The sequence below is a fragment of the Saccostrea cucullata genome, unplaced genomic scaffold (genome assembly GCF_032062105.1).
Source record: "Saccostrea cucullata isolate Sc308-1 unplaced genomic scaffold, CSIRO_AGI_Scuc_v1 ctg861, whole genome shotgun sequence".
NCBI lineage: Eukaryota > Metazoa > Mollusca > Bivalvia > Ostreida > Ostreidae > Saccostrea > Saccostrea cuccullata.
In genome coordinates, this window is record NW_026935377.1 from 35,903 (window position 1) to 53,890 (window position 17,988).

Genomic DNA, 17,988 nt, shown 5'->3' on the forward strand with positions numbered 1-17,988 from the left:
AAGGATATGGTCGATATTACAATCTCGTCAGCAAAACCAATCTAACATTAAGTCAAAGATTGAATGACATTTTTAATTCTAAATGTCACTCCATTATTTATACACTGAATTGTCAAAGGATTTTCTCATAATTTACTTGATCATGCCAAGGTACACACTTCGGGTGTGACCCATGGGCAGGGAATGTTTACTCCTTCTTGGCACCTGAACCAACCTCTGATGTTTCAAGGTCTGTGTTTGCTGTGCTCCAATTTGTATTGTTCAATGAACTTTTGAGCTTGAATACTGTTCGCTATCAACATATATACACATCAAGAACATTGATCAATGTTCTTAACCTTCATATCTTTTGTATTTAAGATCATGTAGAATAGGGAATAGGAAATTTAAGTTTGGTGTCTTAGAGAGCTCTAGTCATGTTCAGATGTACGTGTTTTCTCTGGTCCTATTTTATATTGTTTGAATGGACCTTTGATCTTAAAAAGTTTACGTTAAAGTGTTCTCCATGTATTTTATTTTCGAAATAGGGAGTCAGAGAATTAGTTTATAAAACGGCTGCTTCACAAAAGCCAAGTTCTTAAATCATCTCGAAGTTTAATATCCCCGCATTCTGGAGGAAAAAATCTCATCAAAATTAATGACGAATTCTTTTCAGAAAAAAGCAGACAGGGCCCAACAACTAAGCATGGCGGCATATAGTCTATATGAAATATATGGAGATAACAAACAGTATTGGGGCTTGAAAGACCATCAAACAATACAAATATAGAGCAAAGCTAACATACACCTATAAAACATCAGAGGTGGGATCAAGTGCCATGGAGGAGCACACCCGCCGTGTGCTCCTTGTCATGATAGAGAAATAACGAAGAATTCCTTCTCCAATTCCGTGTGTAAATACTGGTCTTATTTATAGTATGAAAAACGTCAGTCAGCATTTGACTTCATGATAAACTGCCGTTGCTGACTAGGTAAAACAACCAAAGAACTTATGACGACTTTAAGGAGAGGTGATTCGAAAAAAAAAATGGATGTTTGAATTGATAGAAACTTTTTGATTTTGTTTGGTTGTAAATGATCAGAATAATAAATTCTAAACTAGAGCAAAGCTCGTTGCAAAGCAACGAGTATGTCTTCCGTCCTGTTTGACCGGAAGTAACTTTTATTTTTAAAAAAAGAAGAGAAATGACGTCTCTAATGATTTAAATCTTCCAAATGTATGTAGAAAATTGCAAAAGTAAGCCATTTTTTATACTTCCTGTTCGACCGGAAGTGACGTCTACGGACAGAAAGTTTTATGGTTCCAGTGACAAATGCTTCCCAAAAACGTGTCAAGAACGGCAAAAATATGCATTTTCTGACTACTTTCGGTTTGGTCGGAAGTGACGTCACAGGACGTATTTTGATGATCCTAATGGATGCTACTAGAGATTTTGAACAACTTTGCTTCTTTGATGTATGACAAATTCTCAATACTTTTTGAGATATCTTGAAAAAATTTTTGGCCCCTCTAGATCCCTTAAATTAGAGGTCAGCCCTTTTTTCTAGATATCATTTGAAAGATCTTGTAATTCTGCACAAATTTTGTTCTATATGCTTTATCAAAATATTTTAAGCTTAGAAGATAAAAAGCAATTTAAACATGTGTAAATTTTCGCTCTTTTAGGCGTTCTAATTTTTGACCCCTATATAGCACCATTTTGAATAGAGAAATCAAAAAACAAAAACCACTGTGCACAACTTCAATCCTTTTATTATCTAAAATCAGTAAAATTTCTGCTCCAGCTTTTGCCATCTCCGAGCCTTTGTCTGGAAATGAAAGCCTATAAATTTTTGTTTAAAGGGAAATAACTCAAAAGCGGAAGTGAAATATTGGAACAAAATTCTGATAGAGTTTAGTAACAACTATAAACTCTGAAAATATGAGCAAAATCCATTGAGAAATGAGTGAAATATGAGGCCTCAAAGCTGGTGTCTAGGAAAAGGAAAAACAAGAAAAACAAGAATAATCTTAATCATCAGAATCAGAAAAAGGTCTTCCGTTGGAAATGGAAGACCATTAAGGCTTAAATATTAAGAAATTGTACACTGATGGTCGCAGCAATTCATGAGTTTCTTTTTCACTGAAGAAGTCGTCATTTGTGATGCCAGAGAAAACGTTCTTCAATTTCGGAAATTGAGGGGGAAAAGTTGTACGTTTTGATGTTAATCATTTTAGTAAGATTCAAGTATTTCATTTTTTTCGTTAAAAAAAAATGTTCCTTTCAGGTATTCACAAATGGTAAACCCGTTCAGGAACTTTTAAAATTTACTTTTTTTAAAGCAATGGGGTGTTTCTTGTACATTAACCTGCATGTAAAATCCTCTTGTTACGTCACTCTTGTTTGAACGCTCAGGAATAGAAAGTTGAAAAATACAGTGAAAACAGAATTTGTTAAGTTTCTTATTCTCCTTCCCGTGCCTCTAACCCTCCGTTCAAACGTAGACGCCGCTTCTTCTACGATCAAATTGTGGCCGAAAAGGTTGCCGATCGTGACAAATTGCAGGAGAAACGTAGTGGAGTCTTCATTAGCGCAGTATGATCGCGGTGGAGTCTTCATGATCGAAGAGCTCTACGCTCGCGCCATGCTAAAAACAAGCGTAGCGGGATCGTGGCCGACAAGACTCAGGGTAAAGTCGTAAACAGAGCGTAGTAGAAGCGCCGTAATCGCACAACAACGGGGAAGGATCATGGAAAGATCTTCATGATCGTATAAAAAGCGCAAGAACTATATCGAGTACGCTCGTACAACGCTCCCACTACGTTCCTGAAGATCCTACAATGACCTTACGCCGATTATACCACGAACTATCCGTCAGCAGTTTGTTTTTATATAGCGCTGATATTTGGCCAATCATCATCTGTCAACTAAGGATGACACTATATTTGACGATCATTTGCTGTTGAGACTTCGAACTTTTCACATCTTGTTACAGTTACAATTGAAAATACCCTGTATCACGTAGTAAAGACCGTGAAAAATCTGCGGTTGGAAGAGATATATATAAATCATCGCCAAAATCGTACTAGAAGTATCTGTGTCTATTTACAACAGATCAAAATAGGCTTGATCGCGAAAATTAATCGTCGCGAACTAGTTTATTCCAGGTAAATCGCGAAATAAAGTCGTCGCAAATAAAAGTTTGTTTACAGTATATATTCACAAACAATAATTAAAATCAATTTAAAAGAAGATGAATTTTTCCAGGATACTGTGTTACCACAAAAATCCTCGAAAACTGAACCCCACGAAATGTAATGGTTGCGCATAATTTATTGAAATTTTAGATATATAAAAATAATAATTACATTAAAATATGTAAATCCAAATACTGGCCAAGTTTACAGGCCATATCACAGATTATTTAATACTGAAGAATTTGTAACATAGTACAGCTAACAAATTGCTGTTGAGGTGACTGCCAAACCAGAATAATTGTTTGAAAATAATTTGCAAAATGCCTTCTTCCCAATGTGGAGGCGTTCGGAATCATCGCCGACCTTGGAAATTTTGTCAGACGAAAATTCTTTAAAAAATTCTTTTCAATTCAAAAAAGGTTAATAGATGCAAATTTTTCTCCGCAAGTCAAGTGACTGTTATCAACGTTTTAGGGTCGACATGATGTTTTATATAAATCTACATTAATACAGCATTCTCCACAAAGTAGCACCGAGTACTTTCACAAAGAATACGCCTCTTCTTGGTAAATCTAGGTTTGCCAAGCTGGTTTTCCTGGGCCTAAATGCTTTGGTAACGAATTCTCATAGGGCTGTATAGCGTGTCTGACTTCCTCTTCCTTTTCCTCCTGGTGGATTTTTCTCCTAATGGCGGCCTTGTACATGAAGTAGCCCCCGGGAATGGTGGAGAGAAGAAGGAGAGAAGCTGTAGCCCCCACAACTATGATAGGAATGGATAACGCTGAAATTGAAATAGGAATCATCAAAACCGCATTTACTTTGAAAATTATTTACACGTGTATACATAATCTAACATAATTTAGACGAACCTTGCATTTGCGCATGTGTTTAGGATTCAAATGCATTCATGAATATCTGTAATGAAAATACATACAAGACTCGTCGTTAGCGGAGGATCGTTGGTTTTGAGAACTTCCAGCCGTCCCATTAGCGGAAGTCGTGGTATCGGATGTAAGCGTTGTCACGACACCGCTTGTCGTAGAGCTAGCTGTTGTCGCTGGAGCACTGGTAACGATAGATGCTGAGGTAGGGCTTTCTGTAGAGGTTTGAGTGGTTGTGGTAGCGCTTTCTGTTGTGGTAGTTGTAACTTCAGTGGTAGTGGTGGTGTCGGCGGTGGTTTCGGTTGTTGGTGCCTCAGTTGCTTTTTTCTTTTTAGGACTAGCAGTTGTAGTCGTAGTTGTCATACAATCAGGGGGCAGCGTTATTGCGCTTAAACTTGGATCTGTACGAAAAATATTTATGTAATTTATTGGTTAAAAGCAGTGGAATAATTAAAGAAATCAAAATGGACTAATTGTATTCTATCAATGTCAAGATGTTGTTTAACCCTAAAGGTTAATTCTACAGGATTTTAATCCCAAATTACCCAATTTGACAGCTAGAGCCGGGACCACATTACACAGGTAGGTGAAATTCTCAATGGCATACTGGTAATAGGAGTCTGGATCGCTTGCAATGGCGTTCAGTTCAGTCGTGTCGTACGTAAAATCGCTCCCAACTCCCACAGAGAATACTTCAATCCCGTTGTTGTGCAGATTGTCTGCAGCAGCTTGTGTATACAGAAGATTATCTGACTTCCCATCAGTAAGAACCACTACTGTTTTGTTAACACCACTGCGCATGCCACCGGAACCGGAAGTCAGAAGATCGTATGAATCATTCAGTGCTAGGTAGGTTTTGGTGCCTCCTGCAGTGGTTAGCGATTTCAGATTCTGTAATGCATTGAGAACATCGGACTGGCTAGACAAGGAATTAAAATCATTCTGTACCGTGGAAACACTCGAAAATGTCACAATGGATATTTTACTATTGCTGGAATCAATGGCTAAGTATCGTGTAATGTCGTCGAGAAAATCCACCGAGTAATTCAGATCTGACTGAGAAAGACTTCCTGAGATGTCAATCACATAAACGATATCTGAAATTAAAATCATTTCCAGATTTAAAACAATTCAAATAAAACAATTTTATTTGAATAATATATGCAAAAATTGTTTAAAAATTGTTTTAAAACTGCTAGGGGCCTTTGTTTTGGTAATTGCTGCCATTACACATAAGTGTCAACATAAGTGTCAACTTTTCATGCATGTAAGGATATATTGGAATATTCAATTGGTAATACCACCTATTCGAATTGGTGATATCAATTATTTTAAGCTTTTGAATAGTTGATATCATCTAATATACTTTGGAATTGGTGATATCATCTATCCAAAGTCGGCGCGAAACTAGCCTGAAGGCACATGCCTCGCTAACATTTTAGAGTATTCTGAAAAGTGAAAAAAAAAGTGTTAGGGCCTACTTCTGAACTTTAATTAATAATGTGTGTCTTAGTACTAACTTTTAATTTTAATTGTTTAAATTTTTGTAAATCGATCATCTCACCAGGTTTTTCATAATTGCATGATAAATATAACTTGACTTTTGTTTGCTTACTTTATTCTATTTCTTGTTGATTTTTTAAATTACTTTTTTTGGTTTAACGTCCCTTCCGAAACCTTTTCACTCATATTGAGACGCTATCACTTGCCGCTTCAAATGCTATAGTTATATTCGGCACTGTTGGTCATTCATCAGTGCAAGAGGGATACTTTTCGTGCCAGCAGACATTTTTTATAATACTATGGCATCGAATCTGTTTTTTTTTTTTTCAGTGTCATCCGGATGACTGCGTGGTCTCTACATCACTTACTGGGATTTGTAAGGATCACGTTCAGGTGACAATTGAAAACTTTCAAAGATGTCTTTTTTTAATTATGCCTAGGAATCGGGACCCCTTCTTCTGAGACTTTGTTGGTCCAGATCGACCACGTCACTAAAAATTTAATCCTATTTAGGATCTTGCTACTCTGATTTGAATTGGTGTTATAACTTCCTTAGTATGCAAATGAAGTGATATTACCTATTCAAATTGTGTCACTTAATGGCAATAAATACCAAGACATTGCCTCAAATGAAACCCCAAAAATGTTCCGCTCCATAAAATGATTAAAAAACAAAGAAATTATTTATACCAAGGTATCTTTGGAAAAAATTAAATTCAACAAATTATTTTTGAATTTTCAGTTTTGAATTGAATTATTATTGCATGTTTAAGTTTCTAGCATATTGAACAAAAATTACTTAGATTTTTTTTTTTACAAAGAAACTATATTCTAAAATATACTGACCGTTCTGTATACAGAATGTGACGGATGCCAGGAAGAGGACGGCTAACACCCACATTGTACCCGGTCAGTTTCCCGGACACTCCCGGGGGACTGTGCAGTTGTTTTCTTGTTCCAACCGAACCAACTCTATGAAACATGGATCATTTGACAAGTTCCATCGACTCAGGGGGCACCTTTGTTTTCCTGTCAAAAAGTTTCTATATTTCGAATTTAAAGAGAAAGGTTTTTCTAAAGGAGTATCGTGTGACCGTTATTTTTTTCTTGTAATAACAATGGCCTGGATACACCATTATGATTATTAAGTTCTTGATAGAGTGCAGTTTACTTGTCAACATAATAAGACCTAAATTACTCATAAGAAACATTTTCTATCATGTAAACTATTTGTGTTCAATAATACAACTAATGTTAAAATCGTAATAACCAATATTTGGCTGTTGAATAAATATTGAAATGTTGATTCTTCGGTCACTTGATTCCAGCATTTGTAATAAGTGGAATCATTACCAGAAATTATAAACCAGAACCGTTACCCTGTAATTTAAACTTCATTTCATCCCCTCGTTGTCCTTTGTGACAATGACATCAAGATTAAAAGTTAAAACCCAGTTTTGTAGAGAAGAGAGAGTACCGAATCCTCCCTTTGCGGTCATTAGAGCTCTTACTACAGAATGACGTAAGCATTTTGTTAAAAACACACTGACCACTCAAAAGTCCGTTTGCCTGTTTACACGCGTGCGAAGGAGATACTTGGACCTAAAGCTGAAGTGAAAAATAAGAATTTATGTTTGAGTTTATTAACTTGGTCACGGCTTGATGACTTGTAAATTACTGAGAGTACTTAGAGTTCATTTAAACATCCAAAAACAGATTTTACACTTGTATAGTTCGATCAAAAGAATCTTTTACCAAGTTTTGAAAATTGACCTGGAATTGTTAGTCTGTTTTGTATCTCTTTGAAATGTGCAACAAATTCATCATAATAATCATTATCTTATGAGTTTTAAAATTTTTCCCACAATGTCCAAATAGAAAAAGACTAGGAAAATATCTTAAAAAAGTATACTAAAGTATCAAACATTCAACAGCCAAATATTATTATTTAGGAACGTGTCGTCTGACAATAATGCATCGGTGGGTCGTAACCTAAATTTAAATAAAATAACTTTATTCAGTTTTATTTAACAACTTACAGCAAAATAAAAGTAACGATATTAATGAAATATATGGAAATAACGAACATTATTCAAGCTCAAAAGTCCATTTTACAATACAAAGTAGGACCAGAACAAACACGGACCTTCAGAGTATCAGATTTTGGGTAAAGTGCCATGAAGGAGTGAGCATGCCCTACCAAACGGTCACACCTGCCGTGTGCTCTTGTCATGATACGGAAAATAACGGAACAATCAATTCAGTGTGTTAATAATGGTCTAACAATTCGTATGAAAAACTTTAGTCATCATTTGACTTAAGTAGATTGTATATTTACAAAGTCATTGTATCCGACTATAGAACTTAGGAGATGATGACTTCAAACGAGAATGAAGTATTTTTTTTTCAGTAACTTACTTTTGTTTAAGAACTTGTTCATGCATAGAGCATGCTCTTGCGTATAGAATCAACTGAGATGTAAACCTCGTATGCAGTTGATATATTTTGCTGCACAAGTAAGGTAAGTTTCATCAATGTGTTTGTCAATAATTTACCTCGTTTTAGAAACTGTTCATACGTAGAGCATGCTCTTGCGTATCGGATCAACTGAGATATATATACTCCGTATGCAGGTGATGAAGGTATATTGCTGCATAAGTAAGGGAAGTTGACAATAGAAAAGTTTAAGTCATCACGTTTATCATATAGCTTGGTTGTCAGATTACCATTAACGTCTTTTTCAAGTAAAATATCCAAATATGAAACAGATGTGTCAGACTTTGTGGTATCTTTTGCTCCAAGCTCAGCGGGATATATATCGACATAAGAGAGGAATAACCATTTTTAATCTGACAATACGTCGTCGATATGTATACAAACGTCGAGTTGTAGGCAACAGCAAAGGTTTTTCTTCTTTTCACGTATAAGCCTTGGATTGAAGTTTGCTAAACATGCATACAAAAATAGGTCTGCATGTAAGTGGGCGCAAATGGTACGCAATCACGGTCATATGATTAAAATTTTGTAATCAGGTCCTTAGATCATAATTTTTTTTTACTTATATCAGAATTTTAAAGTTTTCCCAACTTTTTAACACAAATTTAATTTGAAATATTTTTAAGAACTGTTGTCGTTACATGTTTATTTGAATTTTTTTTAGTGTAAATATATAATGAATATGTAAGGAATTATGGATTTATGAATTATGGATGTAAGGAAACTTATAGATTTAAAAAAACTTTTAAGTTTACAATATGTTACCTTTCATCTTTTTTTTGGAAAGAATTAAAAAAAAACAAACAAACAAACTCAAAAATAAGACGAATTAGAAGTTTGTACAATTTTCTCTCTCGAAACAATTGCTACCAATTTGTTTCCTAATATAACAAGGGGACAAATTCTTGAGCACAAAGATGTTGCTAGAGGAAAATATATTGGGAAAAAAATCTTTTTTCAGTGATTTCAATAAATATTTTAATATTTGATCACAGTTAATGATATGATGGAATTATTTGAACCAATTCAGAAAAAGAAGGATTCTGTAGTCATTGTGTGATGCGCGCGCTGTCAGTTGTGTATATTGGCGGATGTTTCAGATGCATGGAGCCAAATGTGATCTATCCAAGTTACAAATAAACAAGATTTTACAAATGATAAAAAAATAATCCAAGTATATTAAAGTTTCAAGAAGATTAGGGGGCAAGTAGTTAACAGTACAATAAAACGTATAGTCTAGATTTGTTTTTTCCACTGAAGAATACTAGTACTGATATTAAATTCATTCGAAAATTCTTAAAGTGACATTTGTTATAACTTATAAGTAAAATGTTATTATAAAATTTTGTACAATGTCAATTTATGAATTGTAATTTAAAATATCCTAATTACACTTCTTTAAATTAATACAATTTTTTATAGATATGAAATTCATTATCATTTGGAAACACAGGTAGAGGAAAGTTAAATATAGATATATAAATAAGAATAAGAATCAGAGTGAAATGAGTAAAATATGCCTGTTTTATATTTACCTGATTGTCATTTATCCAATATTAAAAAAAAAAAAAAAAAAACCGAAATGATACCTATTTTCAGTGGTTTGCATATACCTTTTAATTAGAAATGATCGAGTACCAATAGCTCTGAAGGAGTTCTGTTGAAATAACAAATCGACAGATGTCCGGACATTTAATTTAGTCGGCAAAGTTAATTTCTCTGATCTTAAAATTCTAACACACCGATTTTCATTTGAAATACAATGTTGTATTCTTATAAGAACGGTGAATTATATATAAAGAAAGACAGAGGCTCTTGATAAATTGATTTTTATTTAAAATAAACAGCAATGCTATAAAGTTTTACCTACTTGAATAGAAGTAAATTTAACACCAGATCATAACAATAAGTATCTACCAATATAAAAGTACAGGGCTGCCATTCTAATAGCAATGTTTCAAGAAGTTCACATGGTAAAATTAAAGTTAATTAGAAGAAAGCCTACGCCGATCCAATTGCAAGAACTTAAGAGAAGAAAGCCTTCAATTTCCCTTCATAAAGCTTGCGAAGTCTCGAAAATAAATAAAATAATTTATCCTAAAAATTTGAAGACGAGCTAGGTAAACATTACATGTATGTTAACACAATAAGCTATATTAATCGTTGATTATTTGACACTTCGTTTTCTATCACCATGAGATACTTCATGATATGCATATGTATCTTGAACATTTTGAACAACATGCATACTCTGCTTTCAAAGTATATTGACATTGTAATTGCATTGTCTTGTGGAAATCCTATGTCTAGCCTCTGGTGAGCAGAGGTCCTATTTATATCAAGCTGGATTGACCATTAATTGACCAGTGCTTCATATATTATTGTTGAACGTATGGGTTTGTCCGTTTGCAAAGTTTCGGGCCAAGAACAGTCGCGTATTGAAAACTGAATCGTCCGATTGTGTCCTTCCTCCCGTGCCGGACCCCATAAAATCCTTCTGGCAGAAGGCTTCTTTAGATGTCCCGAACTTGGCCTCCCCGTACACCTCTATAGCCCTCAGGACTCGCATGTCCTTAACTGCGTTCACCTTGACACACTTATAGGCCACCACCAGGAGGGCTAGGATTAGGAGGGTTCCTATAATGGCACCAATGACGACTAAAAGCAGGGAATTATCTGAAAATTAAAAACCAAAGAAACATTAATTTATTTTGGATGGAGATCCTTGTTGAAAATGTCTTCAGATTTAAGATTTTATTGAACAAAAGTACGACAGCATGAACACTTTGCTTTTTGAAAAGACAAATCTGACAAGTTAAAATTAATTCTAAACTTTCTTATGAAAGTTTATATTTTAACTTTTGCATGGAAAGTTTTATAATCTTTCAAAAGAAATTGTCTTCTAAGGATACTGATAAGTGACTTTTTTGAAAACATTCTTTGAGAGAGATCTAGAAATATTAACGTTTCATAAAATATATCAAAATGATATTATAAAAAATCTTAAAACCGAACACGTTTCTCTTTTATTGTTAGATACTCTCTAAGTATAACTATTTGTGGGAATAAGGGTATAGCAACCGTGATTTTGAGAAATTAGTTTGAAAAGCATGTTCCAACTAGGAAATATTGAAACAGCTATTATAAACTTGTGTTACTTTTCTTTAAAAAAAAACAGACGTGAAAGCGAGAACATTTATTCTTATAATGATATCATGATTCTAGTGTCCTGAGTTTTGACAGCTCAATGGCACAAGTCAGCAAGGTGCTATAGACCACTTTGATTACTCATATGAAAGCATGTGTGTGTAATTTTGAAAAAAAAAATACATGAAAAGAAACAAAAACTACATGTCACTCATGTCTGAAAAAGAACAAACAGAAAGCGTCGTCAAATTCGAAAATCAGAGTCCAATGAAGCTGTCAAGTATTTACTTCGGTAGATTGACCTCGTGAAATGGAGGGTCTGTCAACCCCAATCAATGTCGAGCCCGACCGATCAAGTTTGCAATATCATCAATAGAATGTTAATCAGGTGTTAAAAAAGATTAGAATCAAAGATTGTTGTGCACTTTAACTAACCAGATTTCAATAAGAGAAACATTTAAATTTGCTGAACGAAATGACGAAAATTAGAAACTCATTTAAATTCTTCTTGGCATTATTTATAAATTGTTCCCAACTATTTATCTATAAAATTTGTTTTCTTGTTAAATCATGAATTCATGATTAATTAAATTGAGTTGATAAAAATATCTTTAAATTTATTGGTAAAATGAAAAGGATTTTGAAAAATACTGAAAGCAAAAATGTAATTTTCCCATTAACTCTTCTTTAACAAGTATCGTGAATTATATGTACTTATTGATTTAGATTGAATCTTATGTAATCCAGTTTTAAATGTTACAAAACAAATTATCCGTCCGAAAAAATACCTGATCCTACAAAAAACCCATAGCAACTATATATCTATCATAAAATTATAAGTAAATTATGAAGTCTGCCATGTTTAATTTTTGCTTTATTTTATCACCACTTGTAAACCAATTTGATACAAAATACATTGTGTTCTACCTTTAGCATCATTTGCTGGCGTTGTTGTCGGGTCCACGGCATTAGGATCAGGACAGTTTATTATCGGGCTGGTATCAGCTGAGGAATCTAAGAATATATTACTTTCTCAATTAAGTAGGGCATAACTGTGAGTATAGGATCCCATCCTTTCTTTCAAATATATGGAAAATTTAAACCTTAAACATTAAATTGTTTTACTACATAGAAAAACGAATGTCTGTAAGCTCCCATAAAGTAAAAAAAATTACAAAAAATATTTTCAAAATAAAATAAACTCATTCGTTTGGCTTCATTTTCGGGTCCTTAGAACGGAAAGAATATAAGTTAATTGCATATTGTAATACAATATTTTTACTGCAAAATTTGAAGTGACTATCTGACTGCTTGTAATGTAATTTAACTGATGAGTCTTTCAATTAATTCGTCTAGAAAGTAAATGCTCTGTTCTTGTGATTGATAAAAAGTTCAAAACAACAACACCCCAGCTTCATTAAAATGGAAAACAATAAACTGAAGTTTGAAGATACTAAATGTTTCTCCTTGAGCAAATTATTTACATATTTATTGTAGAAAAAATAAGACGAGTTTTTTTTTTATTAGATAACCTTTCGTCTCCCCAGAGTTCTAGAATAACTTCTTTAAAATATTTTTTGATCCGCCTGTTTAAATTCAAATTTCGATTTCCAATTCAAAAGCAATAATTGGACAGCATTCGTTTGTTGGGGAAAGGAGGGAAAAAGATAACCACAATTTGCCTAAAAATCGTTTGATATTTAAGATAATTTCTAGTCTCTCAGAAGAAGGGTTATAATGGCAGTATTCATTTTATTATCTGGGAAAAATCAATTTGAAATGAAACACTTTCAATTGGAGAAAGAATCCTGGACCTTCCCTCCAACCCCATTCCATTTTTCATTAACCTGTGAAAATTCCATGAAGAAATGTCAAGAGGTTAATCCTACACACTAATTTGGCATTGTTTATGCTGAATCAGTATCGTATTGTATCTCGAAGGCCCAGGCAAGAGACTAATGAGATATATTATTTTCATGAGCCCTCCTCTTGAGTTGTAATGGATTCAAACTTTAGCTTATAAATAACAAAGATGTATGTATGTGCCGTTGAAAATACTGCTTGCAATTGGCTTGGACTGAAACTGGAGAAAAGAAGACTATGTTTAGATAGAAGATTAAAACTCACTAAAGCAGATGGATGCCAAGAAATCGAATACCAAAACAATACAGTCAACCTAAAATAAAGTTACAGACACAAGAGAAACCCGCCACCACCTACCTATTAGACTAGTGACATTTGGAACGACATTACAACTGTACTTGAAATCACTGACATAAAATGTTTTCAATCCATCTTTGGTTATATCAGTCAGTAGAGATTTATCGCTGTCTGTCAAGGAATCCAGTCCAAGTGTCACATAGTTTACTTTATGTTCGTCATACAGATCCTCTGCCGCCCATTTAGTTGTTGTTCTGCTGCTTGCTGTAGCTGGTCCTTGCATCAGTATCAAAACAACGAATTTTGAGGACGTGGCTCGGGATCCTGTCAATGTCGTGACTCTCACAAAATCCAGAGCCTCGTTTGGGTTCGATTCATCATGGCTTCTATTGACAGACTTAAGAGAGGCTAGAGAACTTAGGACTGCTGCCTTAGTGGAGTGGGAATTTAGCGAGAAGTGTTGAGTTGATCGTACTGAGTAGGTGAGAGCTGCCACTAACGTGTTCGACTGTCCGATAGTAAGGCGATCTGTAATGTTATAAATAAAATCCACGGCATTGGACAAGTCCGTATCAGACATCATCAAAGGGGCGTTTAGAACGAAAACGAGATCTGAAAAATATGTAGCAATTTTAAATGTGCTCAGATTCTGTATCATACTATTTCCCTAGGAAATGTTATTTTCAGTAAACTGAAATATTTCCTTAGGAAATATTAACTGGAACCTTAACCCAAACATACTTAGTTCACAAAACATATGCTAAGTTGAAAAGTGTCAAGTCATTTCTTCAGTAACATTGGAAATAATTTTAAAACAGAACCGATATACTTACAGCAGTATACTCCTTAAATGACATCAAATTATTTACATGTACCTCCCATTTTAGCTCTAAACACTATTACGCATTTCTTGAGAATGTGAACTTAATGTATTTCTAACAAGAGAATAAACCTGCCCTAAATATGTTTATGATTTCTAGATCTCTATATATAGTTCCTAAGAACCTACCCTTTTCTTCTCCTGTTTCCTGAGATGTGGCGAACAGTAAGAGAAACAGGATGGATCGTATCATTTCTCCACTAGTGCCAGGAATCTACCCATACTGCTCATCTTCTACCCTCTCTTTCCCTCATTCTACATGACCGATTGTTTATATCACAAAACCCTCAACAAGTCATTTGATATACATTCTTTTATTATCTCTTTCTGAATGGAATCAAGCTACACTTCATTTTACTTTTGTTCATGGTCACTGAACGCGTCATGTCTTTAATGGGGGAAGGCTGGGTGTGGATAGGATTAAGGAAGACTTTCTGGCACCAAAGACATAAAATTAAAAGAATATTACATAATAAAAATGATCTTATGTTGCTTTTATTTTTAAGTTAGATGATGAAAATGACACGTAATTAAATGACAAGCCAATTTAATTCAATTTTCGTGGTTTCCAACTTGCATGCATAATAAAAATTAAACAAATTCCTATAAACGTCTTACTACAAGAACATTTATCTATAAAGCCGCATAAATGTATTCTTTACTTATCTTTTGTGCAATATAATCGTTAACATTCAATTTTTTAAATCCAATTTTGTTATATTTTCTCGATGTGAAATGAAAAAGAAACATTTTTTTAGGACTCTTAGATCCTTAGATGGTCTGATTGAAAGATAACGATGCCTATCGGATGATTATGAATAATTACTAAGTCGCCAACAGCCAATTTGTAATGAATAACCATTACTATTTTACATATATCATGTGGATGTCTTTTTTTACACTAGCTCAACCGGCACATAAAATACAAGTCCGAGAAAACAAGACGAGAAGCAGAAATCTAGAAAAGTAGACATATAAAACAACACTCAAGAAAAAAGAAGGCAAATGTATTCGCAAAAATAAGGGGAAACCACAAAAAGTCGCAAAGCTATGATTATAAAAACAATGAAACAAAAATGGAGTGACGTCACAATGAATTTGAATTACCATATCTACATACCGAAACTTCATTTAAATCCTTACAAACAAAGATACATAGCAGGTTCCTGTAAATGTGCTAGCAAGTCTCTTGTAGTGAAGGAGAAACTTCAAGAGTACTGTTCAACAATATATTTGTGAAGCGGTGTAAATCAGATGTGGATACTTTAAAAATTCCAAGGAACGTTTGGAACCTTTGATCTCAAAATTTTACCAAATTAAAACAAAAAACATAAGAACTAAAATTTTTAAAATTTATATACAACTATTGCAGACTTTCTGACATCATAGACAACTGCTTTTTCAATAAAAATGGAACTCTTAAATGTACTTATCCTTTCATTGGTCATTTGCAAAATTACTGTGTTAAAAGCATTCTGATTGTACACACAAGTACTTTGAAGTTGATATCAAAAAGATTGTTTTTGATTGACAATGTTTATGTGGTTCTTGGAGACCGGGTCTTCCATCAATCTATTAGAATTCCCATTGACAGACCTGTTTTAGTATTCATATGAAAAAGAATTTGTTGCTGTGGCCTTCAACTCGACATTTAGATATATCATTGAAGTATTTTCAATTAAAAATAGTTATTTCCATTCTTATATAGACGCGATATATCTTGGTGAGCAATAAATAAAAGATACAACAGAGTCTAACATACTGTATCTATTTCATATTTAAATCTTTTGCAAGACAAAAAGACGTTTATGGTTATCTAACAACAAAGCTTTTTGATAAAAGTGACAACTTTAACTTTTTTATCGTCAACTTCCCTTACTTATGCAGCAATAAACTTTCGTCACCTGCATACGGAGTATATATATCTCAGTTGACTCGGTACGGAAGAGCCTGTTCTACGTATGAACAATTTCTAAAACGAGGTAAGCTAGCTATTGACAAAAAAGTTGACGAAGCAAGAATAACAACAGTCTCGTTTAAAGTATTCATTTGATGAGTTCTATTGTCGATATAATGACTGTCAGCAAATGCAATTTATCATTAATTCATATGCTAGCTGACTTTTATCATACTGATTGTTAGGCCATCATTTCCAAACTGCGTTTTCCACAGATGTTTTCCCGTTTTTTCACGATCATGACTAGGATCACGCGGCGGGTATGACCGGATGGCTAGGGTCTTACTCCTTTATGGCACCTGATCCCACCTCTGTGTAGGGCAGCGTTGTGAGAATTCCATCGGCATCGAAAGCAAGTTTTTTTTAACTTGCCTAGATAGCCGAGCGGTCTAGCGCGCTGTTCTTGCACTGCTAGGAGACAGATTCCGTAGGTCGAGAGTTCAACCCCGGGCTGGGGCGGAAGTGAGTATCCTTATAAAAAGTGAATTTCTCTGTGCTTTGTATATTAATATTTCTTCACTTAGGGCAGTTATATTAGTTGAAGAGTTGTTGTAAATTGTGCTTTATAAATAAAATTAATTTCATCACAACATGTATTGGTAAGGATCCTCGAAAACTAATGTCCAAATAACTGTATCTCACTTCTATGCTCAATGACCGTGTAGTGTAGGGGAGCTTTGTGAGAATTCCGTCGGCATCGAAAGCAATTTTTTTGAACTTGCCTAGATAGCGGAGCGGACTAACGCTCTGTTCCTGTACTGCTAGGAGACAGATTCCGTAGGTCGAGAGTTCAACCCCGGGCTGGGGCGGAAGTGAGTATCCTTATAAAAAGTGAATTTCTCTGTGCTTATATATATATATATATATATATATATATATATATATATATATATATATATATATATATATATATATATATATATATATATATATATATATATATATATGTATAACCACTTTATTTATTCAATGCACTATTTAACAACGGAATAACAAAAATAAACAAAACTATTTCTCTCTGTATACTCTAATTCATCTGTTATCAAGGTTTACTGTATCCTCTAGTTTTAATATCTCTTTCCAATACTCGTTTGACATTGGAGGTTGAAACAATTTTTGTCTTGATATTTTCTAAAATATTTTAACAGTGCATGAAGAAAATCCATATTTTTGATTTTTCAATATTGGCGAAAAATCAGGCAAACATGAAACATATGGAGATAACGAACAGTATTCAAGACCAGAAGTCCATAAAACAATACAAAATAGGAGCAGAGCAATCATGGATCTTCAAAACATCAGAGGTGGGATCAGGTGCCACAGAGGAGTGATTCCTCCTGGTAACATTATATTGAATAACATCTCTCCACTCGTCTGGAATAATAGACATTACTGCTGAGTAACTATGTGTAAAACAAGCTTTGATAAAGTTCTTCCACAAGAGTGTTTTATTATGATTGACAATTTTTGTATCCAAATCAAACATTAATTGAATACGTTGATTTTATTTTCATCATAATCAATATTATCCATCATAGCACACCATGCACTAAACATCTCAGAATAGAAAAATGATGAAAATTTTAAATATCTTGCGCTGAATCATAAAATAAATATTTCATCTCCTCTTTTTTATCACAGATATTTTGTTTTAAAAAATAACAGAAAAAATACGGCTGCTCCGGGTGAGGCTCGAACTCACAACCTCCGCATTCCTCGTCCTGTGTGAGCACAGGGAAGGTACTGTCTATAAGTACGGCGCGCTAACCGATTGTGCCACCGGAGC

General features: G+C 34.0%; 2 protein-coding genes and 1 non-coding gene across 3 annotated transcripts; all 3 read right to left on the reverse strand.

Annotated features, from left to right (window-relative positions):
* Window positions 1-3,640: 3,640 nt before the first annotated feature.
* Window positions 3,641-6,583, reverse strand: LOC134242613 (collagen alpha-1(XIV) chain-like). The gene is made up of 4 exons (XM_062724715.1): window positions 6,409-6,583; window positions 4,605-5,156; window positions 4,113-4,460; window positions 3,641-3,959 (listed from the first exon to the last, which is right to left on the reverse strand). The coding sequence occupies exons 1-4, from the start codon at window positions 6,461-6,463 to the stop codon at window positions 3,751-3,753; spliced, it is 1,164 nt and encodes a 387-aa protein (XP_062580699.1). The 5' UTR covers window positions 6,464-6,583; the 3' UTR covers window positions 3,641-3,750.
* A 3,290-nt stretch (window positions 6,584-9,873) lies between these two features.
* On the reverse strand, window positions 9,874-14,478 carry LOC134242614 (uncharacterized). Its single transcript, XM_062724716.1, has 4 exons — window positions 14,375-14,478; window positions 13,426-13,977; window positions 12,133-12,219; window positions 9,874-10,734 (listed from the first exon to the last, which is right to left on the reverse strand). The coding sequence occupies exons 1-4, from the start codon at window positions 14,436-14,438 to the stop codon at window positions 10,430-10,432; spliced, it is 1,008 nt and encodes a 335-aa protein (XP_062580700.1). The 5' UTR covers window positions 14,439-14,478; the 3' UTR covers window positions 9,874-10,429.
* A 3,401-nt stretch (window positions 14,479-17,879) lies between these two features.
* On the reverse strand, window positions 17,880-17,988 carry Trnai-uau (transfer RNA isoleucine (anticodon UAU)). Its single transcript has 2 exons — window positions 17,951-17,988; window positions 17,880-17,915 (listed from the first exon to the last, which is right to left on the reverse strand). It is a non-coding gene; the product is annotated as a tRNA-Ile (tRNA).

Bases quoted from the DNA above. Each gene is read 5' to 3' on its own strand.
- LOC134242613 (XM_062724715.1), bottom strand. From the start codon at position 6,463: ATGTGGGTGTTAGCCGTCCTCTTCCTGGCATCCGTCACATTCTGTATA. The intron at 4,461-4,604 runs GTAATTTGGGAT...TTTTTCGTACAG, and splicing joins GGCTCTAGCTGTCAAATTGG to ATCCAAGTTTAAGCGCAATA. The intron at 3,960-4,112 runs GTATGTATTTTC...TTTCAATTTCAG, and splicing joins CTCCGCTAACGACGAGTCTT to CGTTATCCATTCCTATCATA.
- LOC134242614 (XM_062724716.1), bottom strand. From the start codon at position 14,438: ATGATACGATCCATCCTGTTTCTCTTACTGTTCGCCACATCTCAGGAA. The intron at 13,978-14,374 runs GTAGGTTCTTAG...CATATTTTTCAG, and splicing joins GGAAACAGGAGAAGAAAAGG to ATCTCGTTTTCGTTCTAAAC. The intron at 12,220-13,425 runs GTAGGTGGTGGC...ATATATTCTTAG, and splicing joins AAATGTCACTAGTCTAATAG to ATTCCTCAGCTGATACCAGC.